Source organism: Balaenoptera musculus, chromosome 1 (assembly GCF_009873245.2).
Source record: "Balaenoptera musculus isolate JJ_BM4_2016_0621 chromosome 1, mBalMus1.pri.v3, whole genome shotgun sequence".
NCBI classification, from domain to species: Eukaryota; Metazoa; Chordata; class Mammalia; order Artiodactyla; family Balaenopteridae; genus Balaenoptera; species Balaenoptera musculus.
In genome coordinates this window covers 22,880,757-22,903,609 of record NC_045785.1, presented here as the reverse complement: position 1 = coordinate 22,903,609, position 22,853 = coordinate 22,880,757, and the positions used below count along the sequence as shown (strand labels likewise).

General features: G+C 48.0%; 1 protein-coding gene and 1 non-coding gene across 3 annotated transcripts in view; both read left to right on the top strand.

The window, feature by feature from the left end:
* Window positions 1-4,561: 4,561 nt before the first annotated feature.
* MECR (mitochondrial trans-2-enoyl-CoA reductase) overlaps window positions 4,562-22,853 on the top strand; it is a 31,776-nt gene continuing 13,484 nt past the window's right edge. Inside the window, exons 1-5 of one of the 2 annotated variants that reach the window (XM_036833617.1) lie at window positions 4,653-4,778; window positions 11,830-12,036; window positions 13,724-13,810; window positions 17,262-17,359; window positions 17,824-17,955. In XM_036833617.1, the coding sequence (XP_036689512.1) occupies window positions 17,314-17,359; window positions 17,824-17,955 (178 nt within the window). In that variant the 5' untranslated portion in view covers window positions 4,653-4,778; window positions 11,830-12,036; window positions 13,724-13,810; window positions 17,262-17,313. Of the gene's footprint in view, window positions 4,779-11,829; window positions 12,037-13,723; window positions 13,811-17,261; window positions 17,360-17,823; window positions 17,956-22,853 lie in introns of both variants that reach the window. The other variant, XM_036833609.1, reaches the window with a different exon arrangement.
* Window positions 6,363-6,466, top strand: LOC118887015. The gene has a single exon (XR_005017857.1). It is a non-coding gene; the product is annotated as a U6 spliceosomal RNA (small nuclear RNA).

Genomic DNA, 22,853 nt, shown 5'->3' with positions numbered 1-22,853 from the left:
GATCAGGGCTCAAACCTGTGTCCCCTGCATCAGCAGGTGGATTCTCAACCACTGTGCCACCAGGGAAGTCCTATGTTCATTTCTGACAGAGAGATGTTGAAGTCTCCAACTGTAATAGTGGATTCAGCTATTTCTCCTTGCAATGCTGGCTTTTAAAAAGTTCTTTCTCTTTATGCCGTGAAATCTGCCCCCCTCACTCACTCTCACTGATTCTAGTCTATCCCCTGGATACACAGCTTAAGTCCATTTGGGCATCTGCCCAGTATAAGCTTTTGTACAATGACCACAAACTAGTTGTCCATTAGTATATAAGACCAGGCACCTTCTATGTGCTTCACCCACATAGACTCATTTAATCCCCACCACTATTATTCTCATTACGCAGTTGAGAAAATTAAGGTACAGAGAAGGAAAGTGGCTTTTCCAAGGTTATGCATAGTATGCAGCAGCACCAAGATTTGAATCAAGGCCATCCGGCTTGAATTGAATAGAAGCTGAGACCTGTCTTCCATCTGGAACAAATCAACGAACACTGGATACTGATTCATCTGTTCAACACTTACTCTAAGCCGAAGTGGAGACATAAAACAGACAAAAATCCCTACCCTCACGGACCTTATATTCCAATGGAAAGACAAGAACAATAAACAACCAAAAAAAGCAAATTCTCTGGTATGTGAGACAGTAATATACTAGAGAAATGGGGGAGAGAAACAGTAAGGGGGAAGGGAATTATTGTAGTATTAAACAGAGCACCTACTATATGACATATTCATTATGTGTCTGCACCTCTAGAACATGAGCCCCCTAAGGGCAAGGACTCTCTCTGTCTTATATCCCACTGCTTGGTATCTGGCATGTAGTCAGCACTCAGTAAATATTGAATGGATGATTGGATAAATGAATGAATGTAGACATGGTTCTTGCCTTCATGAAGCCTACATTTTAGGGGGAGAGACCAATAGCAAACATGCAGAGAAGAGACAGAAAGGATCATCCAGAAGAGGAAACTCAAGGAGAAACATCTGATGAAAACAAGAAACAACCAAGGACGCTGCTGTTTCCAGAGGACTCTTGCAGGAGCCTCATGGCAGGAGTTTACCATTGGTCCTATTTGGGGGGATGTGGAAACTGAGGCTCAGAAAGCATAAGGCATTTCCCCAAGGTCACACAGCTAGTAAATGGTGGGCCCAGAGCTCAGACCTAGATCAGACTGATTCCACAGCCCTCTGCCCTTTGTGCAGGGGAAGACTATGGGCAGAGACTGTGATGGAGGGAGAAAAAGAACACAAGTAACAGATGGACAGATGAAAAGAGAACATTCTGCTCCACTTGAAAAAGACCACAAGCTTCTATAATCCTTGAGAGAAGAAGGAAGGGAAACAGAAAGTCTTGGCCTGGAGTCACTGGCTCAAATCTAGGGAAAAGGAGATGGTACCACAGACAGGGCCAGGCCATGAGGAAATTCAATCACTTTCAACTCATGGAATATTCATGACACCTACCCTGTGCCAGGCCCCATATTGGGTACTGGTGTCATGGAGATGCGCTAAACATGGACCCACTCTTGCCTGGAGGGGGAAATGGCACATAAATAAATAAGAGACTATGTCCTAAAGGTCATAACACCAGTCCAAAGAAAACACAAAGGCAGCAGGGGTTAACTCAGCCTAGGGGGTGGAAAACAACATCAAAGAAGGGATATCTGAACCTGGAGTTTCCTAGACAGGCAAGGCAGGGAAGAGCATTTCAGGCAGAAGGAGCAGACTGAATAAAGGCACAGACATGGAAGTACTGGGAAAGGTGGGTGTCAGGTATAGTTGCATCATAGTCTCTACATGGTCCAATAGCAGGAGATAAAGACAGTGTGGAAGTTGGGGTACAAAGGGTCTTAAATGCAAGGCCAGGACAATTGGACCTGAACCCTTCAATCAGTGGTTCTCAAACTGTGCCCCTGAGGAAACCCTGGTGTTCCTCAAGCCAAGCTGAGGCATCCTACTGTTGAATTAAAACCACAGCCATATTTTTCTAATTTGCAAGAAGGTAGATTAATTACAACGAGTAGAAAGTTTTTGTTGTCATTTTAAGGTGTTTTTTCCTCCATATATTTTTCTGTAGAATTTAGAATGTGTTAGTAGTGTGAGAGAATGTTAGAATTAGCATAGAATCATAATTTTATTTACAAGTTTAATATATCAACAGTTCACAGTGTTCTACAAAGAACTGTAGTTTATGGTTCTCCCTGAGTATTGAGGAATCATGGAAGGACTTTAAGCAAGGGAAAGACAAAATCTGGTCTTTCTGTTAGGAAAAAAAAAAGTCATTCTGGAGGCCTGAGAAAGAAGGAAGTGGGGAGGGAAAAAGAGGGAGAGAATCTCAGGAAGAAGGTTGTTGACACAGTTCGACCTGATGTCCTGGGCCAAAAGTGAGGCCTATCAGGATGGACACGGGACTAAGTCCAGCCCCCAAAGAGGAATACCTGCTGGGTAATTCTCCACATTTCCTGGCTAAGATGCCCAGGAAATGCAGAGGAAACGATTTAGTATAGAAGATAATGTCAACAGCTCAATGTCACCTAGGGAGTCTTCCAACAGAAGTAGAACTGTGGGTCACTGTGAAAATAGAAGATAGGCAAGACTGGGTATTTGTGTGTGTGTGTGTGTGTGTGTGTGTGTGTATTGCGGGACCAAGTCTTTCTCCCACCATGGCACACCAACTTTCTCTAATAATAAAAATAAGTACAGGGCTTCCCTGGTGGCGCAGTGGTTGAGGGTCTGCCTGCCGGTGCGGGGGACGCGGGTTCGGGCCCTGGTCTGGGAGGATCCCGCGTGCCGCGGAGCGGCTGGGCCCGTGGGCCACGGCTGCTGGGCCTGCGCGTCTGGAGCCTGTGCTCCGCGGCAGGGGGGGCCGCGGTGGTGGGAGGCCCGCGCACCGCGACTTAGAGTGGCCCCCGCTTGCCGCGGCTGGAGGGGGCCCTCGCGCAGAGACGAGGACCCAACACAGCCAAAAATAAATTAATTAATTAATTTTAAAAAAATAAATAAATAAATAAGTACAAACACTTTTTAAGCATGTACTATGAGCCAGTCTAGATGTTTTACATATGATGTTTCTCATTTAATCTTTACAATAACCCCCAGGAACATTTATCAAATACTTTCATGTGCCAAACATTGTGCTAAATGCTTCAAGTGAATAATATCTCACAACAGCCTTGAATCAGATACTATTATTTCCTTCCTTTTACAGGTAAGGAAGTGGAGACACAGAGAGGCCAGGTGACTTGTCCAAGATCAAATGGACTTGTCCAAGTCCAGTGGCAGAGCCAGGACTCAAAGCCAAGTTTGCTAGAATGCAGCACGTGCACTCTTCATCATGACATTTTCTTTTCTTCCTCAGAGGAAAGGCTCTAAGTTGGCAGGTTTGGGGTCAATAAAATCCAATGAAAGGAGTTCTTCCTTATCCTTTGAAGTCCTGGTTCAGTGTTTCTCAAGTTTGTTCCCAAGGCCACCTCCATCAGAATATTCTTGAGAGCTTCTAAGAAATGTAGATTCCTGGACCCTTCCCCAAGATTCTAACTCAGTAGGTCTGAGATGAGACCTCAGGTGAGTTTCATGCATATTGAAGATTTTGAGTCACAGGACCGGCTCCAACAGCACTCCCTGCAAAGGCGCCCACCCCCACCCCAATCCCAAAACACCTCTCTCCTTCAGACTCCAGCAGTGCCCTCTGTCATGTCCTAATATTCAACTAAGGTGTTAGTTACGCTCATGTCTTCCTTCCACTAATAATATGATCTAGCATCTTTCCTGGGCTACACCTTGTTACCCATTGTCCCATTCAATCCTACTGCACCCTGAGCATTCTGAGAGGGGGCTCTCCTTCTTATGATTCCTCCATTGTAATCTGAGCACACTTGGCATTTTACAATGTGCTATCCGATCCACGACAACATTATTCTGTTGTTCTATCCAATCCTTACAACAATCTTGAAGGATGTATATTAGCTCCGATGAGAAAGCTGACTCACAGTTTTCATTGCAGCTTGCCCAAGATGGCCAAGCTAAGAAGTGGAGGGTCTAGGATGTGAACCTAAATCTTCTAACTCCAAACCCAGTACTCTTGCCTCTATATCAGCTTACATCTACTCTACTTGGTGTAGGGAAGTAAGCTTTGCCACCCTATGCTAGCAGAAGACAGCGGGGATTAAATGAGATAATGCCTTAAAGGGCCTGGCAGAGTGAACACTCAAATGGTGGGGAGGAGGAGAAACTGAGGCCAGAGAAGGTGAAATGTCTTCCCCCCCCAAGTCAAACACCAAATCGCAGACCATAGACACAGCCTTATGCCAGTCTCAGATGCTCCTAGTTACGAGTTCAACTCTGGCAGGCTCAGAATCTCCGAGACTCCCTTAAGTCCCTCCACCGACCAGGCCTCGCTCCCCAGTCAGTCTCACCAAGCGCCACCGCGCGGACCGCGGAGGAAGGGGACGGCCTTCTAAAAGGAGCAAAGGGCGTGGTCACGCGACGGGGCGGGGCGCAGGCGCGAGGTCGCTGGAAGATGACGTATCTCTCAGCGTCCGGCTCTGAGTTAACCGGAGGGAGCATGTGGGTCTGCGGGGCGCTCGGGGCGCGAACCCCGGCTCAGCTACGGCGGCGGCTGTTCCCCGCGTCCCGCCGCCGCCGGCCTGCTGCCGCCGCCTTCTCCGCATCTGCCGAGCCATCCCGGGTCCGGGCGCTGGTCTATGAGCACCACGGGGACCCAGCCAAGGTCGTCGAGTAAGACACCGCGCCGAAATGGGGCAAGGGAGCTCGGGTTCCTGGAGGGTTTTAAGATGGGCTGTGGAAAATGGGGACTGGAAAGGGAGGGACAAGTCCCGAGGAGGAAGGCAGCGAATAATAGGACCGAAACTGTAGCCACGGCGTGTGTGGTAGCTCAGAAAGTCGGTGCTTGGAAGTTGAAAACCCGAGAGGCACAGTTAGAATTGTAGTAATGGCTGACGTTCATTGATCTTGTACTGTGTGTCGGGCAATCCCAGTGTAAATGGATGCTCTCATTTAATCGTCACAACAACCTTTTGGAGGAGGTACTTGATTTAGCCCCGTTTTGCAGATGAGAAAATGGAAACATGGGAAGTAAAATTACTTGTCCAAGGTCACACAAGCCAGTAAGTGGCAGAGTCGGAATTTTTGAACCCAGGTCTGTCTGACTGGCCTACGTGAGTTCCTACGCTCTATTATATTATGGAAAGAATTTTCAGAATACTTTTTCGTCCATTTGGATCTTCACATCTCAGAAAGTAGGTCAGAGATCGTTGTTTCCATTTTACAGAAGGCAGGGGACTTGTCCAAAGTGATATAGCTAATGAAGATTGGAACAGAGACAGGGATCCGTGGCTTCTGAGTCCTGTCCCGTGTGATTTCCTCTCCACTGCGCTGTGTATGTGCCTTTAGTTAAAAAGAGATCCTGTTTTGGAGCCATACAGACCTAAGGTCAAATACAGGCTCAGCCTCTTAGTAGCTGTTTGATCTTGGACAAGTCACTCGGCCCTTGTTACTTTTATGATTATGTCCTAAAATTCTGTTGGATCTTAACCCATGATTTTCACATGTGGCTCATAAAAACAGTATGTGAATTTTCAACGATTATAAATCTGCACATAAGTGATTATAGTCATTCAAAAGCTAGTAGGGTCACTAGTGGCGCTAGGGCAAAAGCATGGATCTGGAATCAGAAGACCTGGGGTCAAATCCTTGCCTCCCTGTCCTAGCTGTGTGTGTTTGGCAAGTTACTGAGATTCTCTAAGCCTTGGTTTCATCACATTTAAAAATGGAGACAATGTAGTCATAGCTCATAGTGCTAATCAGCTTCAATAAAAGGAATGCCCGTCACCAAAAAGCACCTACATACTCTCTTGCAATCCCTTATTTCCAACTCTTTGATTCCCAGCAAATGGTTTGATTGTTTTCCAAAGGTCAGGCCGACAAGGAATTATTTTCATGATTAAAATACAGGCTAGAGGGCTTCCCTGGTGGCGCAGTGGTTAAGAATCCGCCTGCCAATGCAGGGGACACGGGTTTGAGCCCTGGTCCGGGAAGATCCCACATGCCACGGAGCAACTTAGCCCGTGCGCCACAACTACTGAGCCTGCGCTCTAGAGCCCGTGCACCACAACTACTGAGCCTGCGCTCTAGAGCCCGTGCACCACAACTACTGAGCCCACGTGCCACAACTACTGAAGCCCGTGCTCTGCAACAAGAGAAGCCATCACAATGAGGAGCCCGCACACAGCAAAGAAGACCCAACACAGCCAAAAATAAATAAATAAATAAATTTATTTAAAAAAAAAAATACAGGCTAGAGTGCTGGCTTCAGCAGCACATATACTAAAATTGGAACAATACAGAGATTAGCATGGTCCCTGTGCAAGGATGACGTGCAAATTTGTGAAGTATTCCATATTTTTACTTAAAAAAAAAAAAATACAAGCAAGGTGTTTTGACAGCCGAAGGGGTTAAGCCTCAGATAATTTCATGGTCATGCACTCAGCCTAGCCACATCCACGATTAGAGCAATTGAAAAGAATGTTGAGAAGACACGTCAGTCAATAAACCCCAATTTGTATGTTGATCATAGGTAATAAATCACCATGTTGGGAAGACATCTCCCTGAGGATTGCTGTAATGAGTTGGTAAAGCTCTGATGAACACTCTTTTTCCAGGAGTGCACCCCAAACAGGAACGATGTAGTGCCTCTCTCACAGGCTTGTAATTTATGCGTCTGGTGCAGGACCTGCCACAAAATAGGAGCTGCAAAAACGTTAGTTGAATCTGAATCTAATTTCTGTAATAAGTGCACCTTTTATTGAGATCTGTGGTGATGAGGAAGGCGTCTCCAATGTGCAGGGACCCTGAGAAAAGGCATGGGAAGGTTAGGCAGGTGAGTGCAGCTGTCTCCTGATTGATTCCCTCCCCTTGGAGAGTCAGGAAGCTAAACAGACCGGTCTGGTTGCAGATGCCACTTAGGAAAAAAAGACAGCTTGTCTCCTTGTGTGGAACCCTGATAATTTCCAGGAAGTTCAAGACATGATACTTCCACGAAGCATTGTATTCAAGCTTGGCCTCACATCTCAATCACCTGTGGCACTTATGGAAACTATGTATTCCCAGGTGCCACTCCCTAGGTACTTAGTGGGTCTAGAACAGCCCTAAACATCTGAGTTTTTAAAGCTCTCCAAGTGACTCTGGTGCCTAGGCCAGGGTTGAAAACCATTGCCCTGTGGATACAGATTGTCAGGCACGCAGTAATTCTCTCTGCCCCTGAAGGGCAGCTTTCCCTCCTGACCCAGATTCAGGTGACCTGACTTGTTCGTGTATGGACTGAGGCCAGAGGCTGGGATTCTCTTCTTTGTAGTCATGTCTTAGGTGGTTTAGGGTAACCACGCTGTCACAGAAAGAATCAGGTGTCCTTTAAACATCCTGGTGACTGGATGTGTCAGGTTACACCAGGTGGGGTCATGGTGTCTGAGCAGAGTCCGAGCAGAGTATTCCCCGACCTGCTGTGGTTTGCGATACTTGCACTGTGGGCGGAGCTCTGGGAACAGCAGGGAGGGAAGGAGGAAGAGTCTGCTCAGATCTGAGAGGTTGCAGAGCTCCTCAGAATGCGGCCTCCAGGGGCCTCCTGTTCTTGTGTCAACATTCTGAATGTCCCTCTCTTGATTCCTCTTGGCCCCAAACATTCCAGCTGTTCTCTACTAAGGCCTTTTCCTTTGGTCTCTTAGAGTTTCTTTCTTTTATGCCCAAACTGAATCCCCTAAATAAGCACTTGGGCCTTTTTCATGTAAAGAATTGAACTGCTGACCTAAATGAAGCAAGACTGCAGGAGAAAATTACAAAGATGGGAGAATTACAAACATTCCAGAAATATCAGAGGTCCCCATGACCATCACCCCTCATGCAGAGTTCTGGATTCTCTATCACATAATTCCCAGAAACTCCAATGTCCTCTTGCCTTTTGTTCCTGGAAGTCCCATTTTAGAACTTGCTGTTCTCTGGATCTTGTGGTAAAAACAGCTCTCATTTATTGTGTACCTACCATGCAGCAGGCATTGGGCTAAGTTCTCCACGTATATTATGGATTTTAAAAATCACAGTAGGGACTTCCCTGATGGCGCAGTGGTTAAGAATCCGCCTGCCAATGCAGAGGACATGGGTTCAAGCCCTGATCTGGGAAGATCCCACATGCCACAGAGCAACTAAGCCCGTGCGCCACAACTACTGAGCCCGTGAGCCACAACTACTGAAGCCCGTGCACCTAGAGCCTGTGCTCCACGACAAGAGAAGCCCACGCACCACAACGAAGAGTAGCCCCCGCTCACTGCAAGTAGAGGAAGCCCGCACGCAGCAACGAAGACCCAACGCAGCCAAAAATAAATAAATAGAATAAATAAATTTATTTTTAAAAATTAAATTAAAAAAATAAATAAATAAAAATCACAGTAACCCAGTTTGCTCATTGCTATCACCATTTTACAGATAAGAGAGCTGAGGCTCAAGACACTTGAAAGCCACTCGCCCAAGATCATACAACTAGGATGTCCCTTCTTTACTAAAGGTCCATGATATAGACATAGGCCTGAAGAAACAATGACAGTCATCTCAAATGTTTTTTGAGCATGAGATGGAGTATAAAACTGGGAAGAAGGTAGGTCAGAAGAGAAGGTGGAATTCTAGGTCATTCAGGTGACCCCAAGTCTCTGCTCTTCATAGGAAGCGCAGCCCCCTCCCCACCCCCAGGGAAGATGGTAGGAATGCTGTCCTCTGTCTTGTTCCCTTTTCAGGATCCTGACGCTTTCATAAAACAGCATCCTAGTCATCATGTCTTTCTCACCTGCCTGCTGCTAGCACAGAATGAAATGAAGCTGTGAAACCTTTGGCCCAATACCCATTCTGTCTTAGCCAGATGGAATTTGGGGGAGCAGGTGGTGGGGACCCAGACTGTATAGGTGGTGAGTTCTCACTGTAGGGCACTGTTTACTCTCAGGGGATTTCTTTTTACAGTTGATGTCAGTGTTTAAAACCAAAACTCTGTGCAAGTGACTTGGTTTTTAAACCAGAGTTACAGTACTTTGAAAAAAAAATTTAGCATTCTGGTTTGGCATCCTAAGAACTGGGATTTGTTTGCTTGTTTGTCTCCTGGAGCTATTTTCTGTGGTCATGAATGAAAGAGGAGAGGACAGAACTCATTGTGCACCTACCATGTGAGCCAGCATTTATTCTTCGAGGGCCTACTAAGCGCTAGGTACTGAAGGTGCAGAGATTGATAATCTGTGGCCTTTGCCCTCAAGGAGCTCACACTGTAGTCCAGGAGATGGTCCAGGGGGTAAATGCTATGATATCTATGTTTAGAGTCTGTGGACACCCAGAAGACGAGCACCCGACCCTACCCCCTCGGGGTGGTCAGAATGCTTTCTCTGAAGACATGAGGTCTAAGTTGAGTCCCCCAGAAGATCAGGTGAGCCATATACAAGGAGGGAAAGTAGAAGAACCTGCATGGGCAGAAGCCCAGAGGGAAGAGAAAATGTGGTGTGTCTGACTAAGGAATATTTGTTGGGCACCCTCATATGTGATCTTTGAGGGAGGAATCTGTGGAAACAGGCTCAGAAGGGACGAGCCTGAGGTCACAGGATTCAGACTCAAGCTGGATTTCACATCCTGTGACACCGTTACATTACCTTCCCTCTGGACTTCACATGACGTGGCCGGGTTTGGGGCCCAGCCCTTCTACCCTCTTTTCCTCATTCTTGCCTCTGAGGGTGAAACTTGGCGGCACACCTCTGAGGGATTGCACGGTAGACGGGGGTTTCCCAACGTGCAGAGTGTCTGGGAGGAAGTTCTTACCATCCGGCCCTCTCCCAGCAGCTCCTGCAAGTACGCTGGCGTGATTCCAGGTCTTTCCCACCCTGGATGGCATGGGAAGGGTCTTCATTTTAGAGAAGGAAAAGCAAAGATAACATGAGGCTAATGTGTGGCTCAAGGGGTGTCATTGGGGACCACCTGCAAGAGCACCGGCCTGGCTTCTAGTCCCACCCACGCCACTCATTGTTAGAATGAGGACATCTCTCCAGTCTCCATTCTTTTCAGTTTTTTTTGTTGTTGTTGTTGTTTTGTTTTGTTTTGGGGGGGGTGTTTTTTATTGAAGTATAGTTGATTTACAATGTTGTGTTAGTTTCTGGTGTACAGCAAAGTGATTCAGTTATATATACATATTCTTTTTCATATTCTTTTTCATTATAGTTTATTACAGGATACTGAATATAGTTTTCTGTGCTATTCCTTTCTTTTCATTTATTTTTTGATAAAAGAAAGGGGTTAGCCAAGGTCAGCAGCGGTAAACATGGGAATGCGTGCCATCCCCCCGCCCTGTCTTCTGTGCCAGTGACAAATCTTCACAGTTCCCTTTTCTATGTACCTCAAAACCTACACACCTCTCTGCCTCATTCTCCCCAAACAACACTTTTTCCTGCCAAGACAAGATGAGGCCTCAGCATCCTTCTCAACATTACCCTGCAGCCGTGGAAATGGTTCTGAGGCTTGAGTCCTCTGATCCAACAATTGTCTAGCTCCGACAAGTCTGTGAAGCTGAAGCAGGCGTTGGACTGCCTGCTCTCCAGTGTTTGCTCCAGGGAGCAATGATGTGACTTGAAGTAAGGGGTCCTGGGCACAAGATTTCACCAAGGGCCCCCTTTGCCGTTGGTTAGTTACACGATCAGAGGCCCACCAGGCAGGGGCTGCATGGTCGTCATCCTACCCGTCAAAGAGAAAAGCAGCTGCAGGCAGGGCCTCTGCCCCCGGCCGTGGCCCAGTCTTGCTCTCTGAGGCAGCAAGGAGAGTTAGGCCTCAGCAGACTAAGCAACACTCTCTACAGCCCCCTTCAAGCAAGTTTCCTGATGTTAGGAGTGTAGAATATTATGAGGCTTGCAACCTTTCTGGTAATCTTAGTTGAGGAAAGTAGGATATTGAGAGGGTAGGGAGAGGGTTTCTTTGCCAACCCTGGGTAGAAACTTCCAGAAGTTGCCGTCTGTCTCTGATTCCCTTGCATTCAAAGCGATTGTGCTACAGAACAAAAAGTCCTGAATGGTGGGAAGGCAAGATGACTTGGAGGCAGAGAACCCGGAAGAGGCGCAGGGAGGCAAGCGGGAGTGTCCGCACACCACGAAGAAACACAGAACCCGTGAGCTTTGCCCAGGAAAGGCAAAGAGCCCAGGACTCCTTGAGAACCCCACCAGCTGTGGCCACCAGCATCCCCTGCTGGGGGGCGAGCTGGAGAACTTCATTCCTCCACAGTTGCCCAGTTGTGCCCTGCTTATTAATGATTAATCAAATGCCAGAACAGTGTACCTAGCACACCCAGCACTTCACTAAATCACAGAAGGCGGCTTGTTTGTGACCATGGGGACTGCAGACAGACCTGGGAGAGCCACGTAAGACATCAGTTACCTTCCCCCAGTGCCCTGTGTTGGAACGCACATTCTTGGCTCTCTGTAATGAGCAGAGGAGAAAGTCTCTGTGGCCCATGACAACTCTTCCTGCGCAAGATGACAAGTGACCACTTTGAGGTGATTGAGTGGGAGATGCAAGATAAGTACAAATGGTTGCTAATTAAATGCGGAAGGCAGGAAAGGTATCTTAGCAGAACTGGCTGACGCCCGCCTCACACAGCCAGTGTAACTGAGCCAGGCCCCAGAGGACTGGCCTCTTTTTCCCCCCTCTCAAAAGGCTCTTTCTTCTGCCTGCTTTTGTCTCCCTTGTCGTTCATATGGCATCACAGGTGTACAGCCTTTGCCTCAAAGGAGCCATTGTGACCTTATCCAGTGTGGGATCTGTCGAATGAAGGCAGAGGCATCCCTCCGAGTCGCGTGGCGCCACTACTCACAGGGGAAGGGACTGAACAGTCTTGGGAAAGTGACTTGAGATCCAGCCAGGCTGTGTTTGGGTGCCTCCTTTGCACTCCGTAACACAGCCACCACTTCCTTTGGTGAGTTTAAAGCAAAAAAAAAAACAAAGAAGAAATTGCTATCATTACACCCGAGGTCCAACTCCTGGAATTCAGACTCGGCCCGGTTTTCCTTCCTGTCTCGGCAGAATGGTATCCTTGACGACGCAGTTAGAACTGTCTGCAGGAACAGCAGTGACTGGTATTGATGGCATTCCGTGGGGCAGGCTGGGGCTGGTCTCCCTGGTGAGACGCAGCTGGACCAACACACCTCCCGCTGGGCAAGCAGCCTGTGTCAGGCCTGTCCCCGCCCTCACCCACCTCTGTCTGCAGCTTCAACTTTCCGTCTCCTGCCCCACTCCCCTTCCCTCCCACTTCTGTGAATGTCAACTGGTGCAGAGCAGCTAGGCTCCCAGAAGACAAAGAAGAGAACCGGGAGCAGGTTGCAGCCCAGTGCAGCACTTTTCAAACTGCCGTTTGGGGTACTCGGTGTGCTGTGAGGGTAGTGTCCTCAGCTGAGTTAACTCTGGAAACTCTGGATTACACGAAGCCACATGGGTTTCTTTACTGGAGGACTTCTCAGAGCCTTTATCACTCTAATGTGCAGTTTGAATCTTATAAAGGGAGTTTAGTAGGCAGCGTTTCCCAAAAGTATTGGACCCCAGGGAATACCTATTAATATCTCCCAGGACAGAGGTTCCACACACACAGTGTAGGGGATGCCGGCTTAGTGTTCGACAGTCTGAGCTTTGGAGTCAAGCTTAAGATCAAGTCTTGCCACTTACTAACAGTTTAACCTTGGGCACGTTACATAACTTTTCTGAGCTTCAGTTCCCATCTGAAAATTGGGGTGATAGCACCCTCCAGACATTTTGAGGACTCAACAGCGTATTGCATATGAACGCTAAGCACCGTGTCTGGAGCTTGGTAAGCTGTTAACAGTAGTTATCATTTAATTGTCCAGCCAGATCACCCAAAATAAGTTTATCTACCATCCTAGACTCCACCTATGCGCAGCTGACTCAGCTCTGTGTGTCCAGCGCAGAGCACCCTCTGCTCCATCCCGTACTGCAGGCCACCTGCTTCGGGCTTCAGATGTAACACCTTCCTCCCCGCTCCAAGCCGCTCTTCCTTCCTCCTATCTCAACATCCAGTTGCCCAAGCCTGCAACTTGGGCTATCAGCCATGATGATGGCCCTCCAGCCATCAAAGACTCCCCAGCCACCCCCATGGAGTCAGTCACCAAGTGATATCAATGCCACTTTTTATTTAAGAGATTCCAGGTTATCAGATCCTTCCCTCCATTCCCACAACTCCAATCTAGACTGCACCTGTGCCTGGCCTACCATCAGGTCGGATTCTTTACCATTCCCTCTGGCAGGAAATCCTTCCTTTCTCTCAGTCCACCCCATAAACTCCTGTTTATCCTTCAAGCTCCAGCTAAGATATCACGCTTTCCGAAGTCCCTTTGGTAACCCTTTGCTCTCCCTCCGGCTGGTCACACACTCAGTCGGCTTTAGCACTACAAGCGCCCTCCCAGTGTTTCCACATGTGAGTCCCCACACCATCAATCTCCTGGGCAGGAGATACTATTTTTTTCATCTTTAAAGCCCTTGGCACAGTCCCTGGCACTTAGTAGGACTATTGATAAATATTTGTTTCGTTAAATTTACTTGAATTTTCCAAAAAGTTGCCATCTTCCTTTGAGTGATTCATTGATTTTTTTCAGAGGTATAGCCAGCTGTTTCAAAGGTTTCCTTGGATATTCCCACCTCTGACAACAGCTGCCATTTCTTCAGCATCTCCTGTGTATCAGGTACTCTAGCAAGTGCTTTATGTCCATTAACTCACCTAATCCATGAGCTGACTTCTAGCGTTCTCCCATTCCACAGATGAGTACTGTGAGGTTCAGCTAGCTGGTCAATGACCGAGGTAGGATTCACACCCAGGACTGCCTGTTTCACTCCAAATCCATGCTCTACTCTTCATCTATGAACTGAGATCTACCTGTATTCTTATCCTGACCACGGTCATCTAGATTTTTAAGAATTACAAACGTACTGCAAATTTGATCTGCACTCTCCTGTGAGGAAAAGAGGCATGGGTTTTTGCTTAGATTGAACTCCCTTAAGGATAATCTCCGTTTTTATTTGCACCCATCGTTCAGGGGTATTTTCCTAAACAGCCCAGGACCAGGGAGAGCAAGTACCAGCCTCAGTAGCTAAGTCCCTGGCGTGTGAGCCCCTCCCCTGACTCCCTGACTGTCGCTTTTGCACCACATTTTCTCACTAAAGAGGAAAATGGGATAATTTCTTTAAGAAGCGTTCTCCAGCACTGTTGTGGTCCCAGATGCTGTGCTGAACACTGAGTTAAGACTAAAAGTTCTCTGCCCTCCGTGAGCTTACAGCCTAGTAGGGAGACAACACACATTCTGACTTTAAAACTCAGTGATAAGTAAAAAGTACCCTGAACTGAGTCTGAAAGACCTGGATTCAAATCCAAATTCATATCTGCACTCCAAAATCCAGAAAGCTCTGAAAACTAGCAGTTTTGTTTTTTCATAACTCATTTGGAGGCAAAACCTAATCTGGAGTGAAGTTTTTATATGGTCACTGTTCAACCCACTTAGTGTGAATATTCCTACTTTTTGCTTCAGGAACAATGTGTCTGATGGGAGTGCTGCCCATCCCCCAGGGAGAGGTGCAGGTAACACACGGGCCTGGACTCTGGAGGACATCCGGCCCCAGGAGTTGGAAAAGGCATGTGAACTTATGCTTTGTGATCAGTTGAAGAAAATGTATGAAAAGACTTCATCAACTAGATGGTCTTAAATGGCATAGTCACCCCATCTGTGTAATGGGAGCACTGAGTGTGGAGCAAGTGATTTTTTTCAGGGCCAAGAAGAGGGTCAAAAGATGCTTTAGGGCAAGTAAAATTTCAGCCAGGTCCTAAAGGGTGAGTTCAATTTCTCACTTTGCAGAGAAGCTGTGGAAAAGGAATTCTGGACTGAGGGAAGAGCGTGTAGAAAATGTGCAGGAAAAAATGTCTTTAAGTAGCTTGAGCATGTGGACTCTGTCAGCTTACAGAAGAACTCTGATTATCTGTCAAACTGCGAGAGAGAAGCGGTACAGATAACATAAAGGGGCAGCTCGTCCACAATCCATTTGCTCTGGGCAGGATTTTTCTCTGGAGTGCAGACTTACATATGTGTTCGCAGAGGAACAGTGCCGTCTGGGCTGACGCCTCCCTGCTTATCCTGGTGGGGAGTCTGTGGGGCCCCCCCCCCCCCCCCCGGCTCCCCAGGCAGGCCCAGCAAGGGTCAAGGCTGCCCACTGCTCCAGGCTTTCTCTTGCAGCCCTCTGCGTGGTGTGGGGTCAGCCCTTCACCAGCCGGCTTCTCTGGCGTCAGACTGCCAGGTTCAAACCGTATCAGCCACTTTCGACTTTTGGTGGCCTGAAACAAGTTATTTATTGCGCCTTTGTTCCTCGGCTGTAAAATCAGAATAATATGAAAGCTCACACGGAAAGCACTCTGCTGCATGCCTGACTGGTACTTACTCAAACAGTAGTTATTATTATTACGAGGACTCTCCCTCCTCCAGCTATGTATAAATACATACATTCCTTAATACTTAACCTAAAGGGGAAAAAAAAGCCCTTTCTGTATTCTCTCTGCCCTGGTCATCAGCTCCTTCCTAGTTAACCATTTTCTGTAGAGAGTGTTTTTACTTTGATTTTTTGCAGCTGTTTCTCAATCATGGTTAAAGCATGGCCTCCCTTACTTTGGTCATAATCCAGTACAGGGATTCCCAGGTTGGGTCCCCAGGGGTCCTCGTAGGCAGTCAGAGGGATTCCCATGCTAATTTCAGGTACTGGTTTAGAGCAAGGTAAGTAAGAGAGCCAACTCTGAAAGTGGATAAGCCCCGCCCTGACCAATTGTAAGTTTCATCATCTCTAGGAGCCTTCATTTCCTGCTTGATAGAATGGGAATATTCATACTTTCATCACAGGGGTGTTACATCTTAGATTATGTGTTGAAAGACCTTAGCACAGGACCTGGTGTATAATAAACACCTCACAAATGCCTGCCACAATTATTACTACTAGTACAAGCCATTTCTTAGAAATCACACTTTTACCCCAAGTGGAGCCTCAGGTATAATTAAAAGATCAGATTTCAGCAGGAAGTGGGTGGAATTACATCAGCTTAGTGCAGTGACACTGTTGCCTAATGCTAAGAACCTCTGGTTGGCTTTTATATGTGCCTTTGGTAAGTAAAAATAAGGAGAATTATTAACAAGTACATTTGGGCAGAGAAAAGCACTGCAAACATGAAGTCTTAGAGGTGTGGAGAGAGACAGAAAAGGAATCTCTGGTAATTAAAAGTCATGAGGATCCATTGGTCTAATACACTGATCAGTCCTTTCTGGTTGGAAGGTCTCCTTTTATTAAAAAAAAAAAAAAAAAGTGGCACATGGGCATTGCCACTGGACAGGTTTTACCCATTAACCAACATTCCAGTGGATAAAGACGTTAGTCCCCTGATGTCTACAGCGCACGCACTGTGAGCAAAGGGAGTTACCACACAGGCTTGAAATGGGAAGAGCTCTCGGAAGTGATCAAGTGCAAGTGGGGGTGATGGTGGCATCACCCCCATTTTACAAATGGAGAAATGCAGGCCTAGAGCAGGGAAGAAACCTGCCTGCGGTGACGCGGCCATCCTGTGATGGAGTTTCACACCTGAGGCCCGCAGCTCTCCATCCAGCATCCTTTCTGACAGACCAGATCCTCATCCGGAAGGGACGTCCTTCCAGCGGGTGAACCACAGTCACCCAGGGAGTTCTTTCCCAGCTCCATGGGCCATCTCTATTTCCCTCACCACTTGGGGTGCCCCTGATCTGGAGATTCTGATTCAGTAGGTCAGCCCTGGGGCCTGAGAATCCATAATATTAGTATACCAGGTGATTCTTAGCATCTCTAACCACTACTAACCCATGCCCGCAGGAGTTCTAGCTATTTTCTGCCCTGGAGTGGGTGGCGGAGTGGAAAGGTCACTAGGGACTTTCCACTTGCAGTTAATGAGCATTACCCTGTGTCCTGTACTAATTCCTTATAGCTCCTCTCTCTTTCTTAACAACCCTAATTCCTGGGCACACGATGGCAGCTCGAAAATGTTGCTGCCTGACCTACTTTGGGGAGATGATTTGAGCAAAAGACGCCCTGGCTAGGCTGGCTGACATGAACGTCTCCCTCTGGCTTTGTGCTTAGACTGAGGAGCCTGGAGCTGGCTGCTGTGGGCGGATCCGACGTCCATGTGAAGATGCTGGCGGCCCCTGTCAATCCATCTGACGTTAATATGATCCGAGGTAACCTTGGTTTCTGTGGCTTATGTTAATTGGCTTTTTTGCTTAGCCGCCACCTCGTTTTCATTCCTCCCCAGGTGTGGGTGTGAAGTTCCTGTGATTAGCAGCAGCTGTTCTCCAGATGAGCCGTCTACAGACTGTGTGAGCCCTCTCTGGCCTCCCCTCCCTGGAATGTGAGGCCTTTTGAGTTAGGAAGATTGCAGCGGGGAGCAAACCAACCCTTGTGAAGTGTGCGATATGCTGGGCTCATTTCCTACATTGTCTTATCTAATCTTCATAATAACCATGAATCTGAGGTGTATTATCCCCCTTTACAGATGAAGAAGCTCGGGCTCAGAGAGGTTGGTTAGTTACACAGCTGGTCAGAGGCAGAGGCCAGAGCAGGCTGAGGTCTGTCTGACTCCAAAGTCCATGCTCTTTCCCTGACCAAGCTTCATTGGATGATGCTTTGTGCTCTTCTCCCTTAGGCAATTATGGCCTCCTTCCCAAGCTGCCTGCTGTTGGAGGGAATGAAGGTGTTGGACAGGTCGTAGCAGTGGGCAGCAGTGTGACCGGGGTGAAGCCAGGAGACTGGGTGATTCCAGCGAATGCTGGTTTGGGTGAGTTTCTCCAGGTGTCTGCAGCTTTTCGTTGTTTCAGATCCTATTTCACCCGCGTGGTACACGTTTGTTTATTGTCTCTGTAAGTAAGCAGCGCAGGGTTTCTTATTAAGTCCATATACCCACCTCCAGTGGGGATGGAAGCTGGACCAGGAGAGCAGCAGTTCTGTTTCTTTTGCTCAGGAGGTGATACACCTGCTCTCATCACTGTGGGCGCATGTTGATCGGAGCTATGAGTCTCCGAATCCCTACATCCCTAGGGAATGTAGGGTGCAATGGGGAATCAAATAAGACAGCCCCTTCCCTCCAGGAGGTTAAAATCTAATTGAAGAAATCTCCAAACCAACAACCTCCATAAAGGGAGTGCTGCAAGTTCACAGGAAGCAGAGGGCACTTCTGGCGACTCTGTGTGAGATAGACACAATCTTAAGGAAAGATCAGGGCTTCATGGAGGAGGCTTCATTGGAAGGGACCTTTGATGGATGAATTTTGGTAGGTGGAGATGCGCCCCAAATTGTGGCATTTAGAGGAAACAAAATGAGCAAAGACACAAAGGTGAGTTTGGGGAAATGGAGGAGAACCCAGTGTAGCCACAGCAGAGGATGAGCATGGGGGGGAGGACTGCAAAAGTGAAGGGGAGGTTACAGAGCAGGTGGGGCCGCCTGGGGAAGGCCCTGCGAAAGCCATGCTGAGAGTTAGGGTTTTCTGTGACATGTGGTAAAGAGTCTTTGGTGAGATTTGTGTTTTAGTACTTGGTCGTTTTTGAGGCACAAACATTATACAAACGGATCCTGACAGGAGCCACAAGAGGGAAGCAGGGCTGACATCCATCCCGTTGGACATACGAGGAACTGAAACCTTAGAAGAAGCCCTTGTCCAAATGCAAACAGCTAACTAAAAGGAGAGCCCCTTGGACTCTTGTCTCCTCCGTTCTTCCCACTACACTCCAATGGGAGGACCCTTTGGGTTATAACTTGCAGAGCGTCAACTCAAACTTGTTTTACCAGAAAAGAAGTTAATTGGTTTGTGGAACTGGGAAGTGCAAGAGATGGAAGGCTTCAGGCACAGCTGGATCCAGAAACACCAATGCTATGAGAGCTCTTTCTCTTATTCTCATTAGCTCTCCAATGGGATCTCCCCACACAGTGATATAGGAATAGCAACAAATATTGACCACTCCCTTTGTACCAGGCACTGTTGTAAGCACTTTACCTATATTTACTCAGTCATTCCCACAACATGAGGTAGATACTGTTATCATTCCCATTATGCAGATGAGACTACAGTAAATGTAAAAGATTAAGCAATCTGCCCAAGGTCACCCAGCCAATAAGTGGTGGAGGTAAGATGCAGACCCACTCTGATATATACCTTTCATAGATGGCCACCAGCAGCCTGAGGTTTACGTCATCCTGAGAGCAAACGAAGAAGCATGTCCTCCAGAATGTGTCCAATACAACCATATCCATCCCCCAGAAGGGCTCTGACCAGCCCTGTCTGGATCCTTGCCCATCCATGAACCTGTCACTAGTGGGTGGGCTTAGGCCACTCCAATTGCCCTGGTTGAGTCTCTTGCCAACCTCTGTGGTATAGAGAGTGAGGCCTTGTGGTCGACAGCCCCAGAGGTTAGGAAGGAGCAGTTCTAGAAAGAAAAATGTACCAAGCAAGAGAAAACAGTACCAGGAGTCTACTAGAAGTTCTTTCCTTCTCTGAGATCAGGGAAGTGCCAAGAATGGCCCCACCCTCTCTGAAAGTCCTCTGGCAGTGAAAGAGCATAGCCAGGTGAGCAAATTGAGATCTGTAAGGATTCACTGGATACTGACTGGTGCTTCGGGCCAGCCCCCGTACAGAGTGAAGGGCACACAACGTGGGTCAGGCACAGTCTCTGCCCTCAAAGTGCTCTTGGCTGGGAGTGGGAAAAGAGCACTTAATACAGTGCAGTGTAATGAGTGGTGTAATCACAGGATGAACACAAAGGCAAGAGTTCCCTATCTTGGGAAGCATTAGGAAAGGCTTCTCAGAGAAGTGATGCTTGAACTGGGTCTGGAAGACAGTAGAAGTACAGCCAGGGGAGGAAGGGCTTCCCAGGCAGGGAATGCGGCATGGGCAAAGGTGTGGCGATGGGAGAAGGCACGGCACCATCGGCACTGCAGGTGGCTCAGTATGGCTGGGTCATGGGTGGATAGGGAGAAGTGAGATGAGGCTGGAGGGGTCGGCTGGGGTCCAGTTGTAGAGGGCTCGCATCCACCGTCACTGGGGGCCTGATGAAGAGTGAACACGAGGAATGATTTGATCAGATTTGTGCAGTGCAGAGAATGCTCTGGAAGGGCAGAGGGTGGAGGCAGGAAGCCAGTGAGGAGGTGGCTGAGCAGTCCACGCTTCAGACGATGAGGTCCTGAGCAAGTAGTGCTGCAGGGCTGGAGAGACGGGGTGGACCTAGAAGCTTGGTGAGATTGGAGAGAATAAAGGACACATGCCACGTGTGTACGTAATTGCACGTGTGTGGGGGGGTGATAGCCAGAGCAGGGATTTCTCCCCGGAGGAAAGGTGATTCTTTTTTTTTTTTTTAAGGAATTCCTTTATTTTTATTATTTATTTATTTATTTATTTATTTTTGGCTGTGTTGGGTCTTCGTTTCTGGGCGAGGGCTTCCTCTAGTTGCGGCAAGCGGGGGCCACTCTTCATCGCGGTGCGCTGGCCTCTCTTGTTGCGGAGCACAGGCTCCAGACGCGCAGGCTCAGTAGTTGTGGCTCACGGGCCTAGTTGCTCCGTGGCATGTGGGATCTTCCCAGACCAAGGCTCGAACCCGTGTCCCCTGCATTGGCAGGCAGATTCTCAACCTCTGCGCCACCACGGAAGCCCAAAGGTGATTCTTTTAAACCAGGTGCCAGTCGGAGAGGATGGGGATGAGGATTTTATCATTGTCAGGATGCTAATTAACTCAGTTTATTCAGTAAACATTTTGTGAGCACCTGAGGGTGCCAGGCTCTAACATACAGCAGCGAACAGACATGGTCTTTCTTCTAGTGAAGACTGCTGTTTAGTAGAGTAGCAGTCATTAAAGAGATAAGTCCTCAACTGGCCAGATCTTGGGCATTTTTCATGCACTGGGCTACTCAGCTGCTGCTGTGCCTGTAGCCAGCTTTTTCCCACATGCAACCAGTCCCAAGGGAGACAGAGCCAGCTAATGTGCGAACTGGCTTTCTCATTGGAAACACTCAAAGCCCCCTGAGGCAGCATGGGGCATAGCAAGCACTGGCCTGGGAATGAGATACAGGCTCTCCTTCCACCACCACCACCCCACCACCCCATGACCTTGTTTAAATCACAACTACTTTGAGCCTCAGTTTCCTCATCCCTAAAATGGAGCTAATAGTCGTTGCCTTATCTGTCTCAACTGAGGGAATACATACAGTGATCTTTGCAAACACTACATTTGCGGCAGACTTTTTTCTTAAAGGGCGAATTAGTAAATATTTTAGGCTTTGCAGGCCATTCCACTTCTACTCAACCCTGCCAATGTAAATAGCCATAAATAATACATAAAAAGTGGGCTATGTTCCAATGAAGCTTTATTTACAAAAACAGGTGGTGAGCCAAGTTTGGCCCATGGGCCATAGGTTAGGGACCCCTGCATTAGATGACAGAGATGGTTAAGGGTCCATGAGTGCAAAATGGGAGTCCTCAGAACTCGGGCCTGGGAATTCGGATCAGAAAAGGAGACCAAGGGATGTTCCACACCTACTGTGTACCAGGCACAATGACAGTCTGTACAATGTCATCACTTAATCTTTACACTCTAGCGGGAGTGTTAATTCTCCGCATTTCATAGATCAGAAAAACTGCAACTCAAAAAGGGTGAAGTGATCATTCAAAGTCAACACAACTAGTGAGTGGCAGAGCCAGGACTTTTAAGCAGGTCTCTACAACTCCAAAGTCTAAGGACTTCTACTTTAAAGCCCTGGAGGCTGACGTGGGTGCTGCCCCCATCCCATCCCACCCAGGTTCTCTTAAGAAGACGATTAGGGACTGCCAAGCCCCAGAAATCCGTGTCAAGGGTTGGATTTCCATTGTCCTGCCACTAAGGGGAAGTAGAAAACACCTTTGATTTCACGCACAGAAAGCCATTCACTAAGCGTCTGGCACAGAGTAGAGTACAGTAAACGTTGACTAAGATGAATGAGGGTGATAGTTATGAAGATGAGGCTGAAGATCTGAAAACCAGGCTGCATGAAGCCCAGAGACAGACAAGGCACCTCCTGGACTCCAAAGCAGTCCTTCAGTTTTTCAACCTCTTATTTTCTCAGCCAGAAATCTACTCTAGGATTGACACAGCCTTTAACAAAGAGTGTTCCTGCCTCCTATCGCCAATTCCTGGCCCCTAAAGCCCACCTTGGTTCTCCCCTCCTGCAACACAATTAGCGGTCTAGGCTGGCCCCTGCTCCCCACACTGGACCACGTAGAGCCAGGGCACTGTCGGAATCCCAGCCACTGGGTCATGAGTCACACTTGAGAGCCTTGGAAGGATAGGCCGAGGGCCCCTGAGATATCACAGCCACCAGACACCAAGCCAACAAGGCTCCAAGTCATTTCCCTGAGGTGACTTAGCAAGTGCGCGGCAAGCCAGGGCTTGAATCTGCATCTGTCTGACTGTGCTTTATACAGGATCCCGCCTGCACAGGTGACGACCTGTCACCCAATGCTCATCAAATCCTGTTGATTCTATCTTCAAAACATAACTCGAATCCATCTACTTTTCCTCATCCCCACTGCCAAAGTCTAGGCAACCATCACCTCGCATCTGGGCCCCTCCGGAAGCCCCCTGATCGGCCTCCCTGTTCCCACTCTGCCCGCCCCCGCAACCCCTCCCCCCCCCGCCACAGTCTTTTCCACGCAGC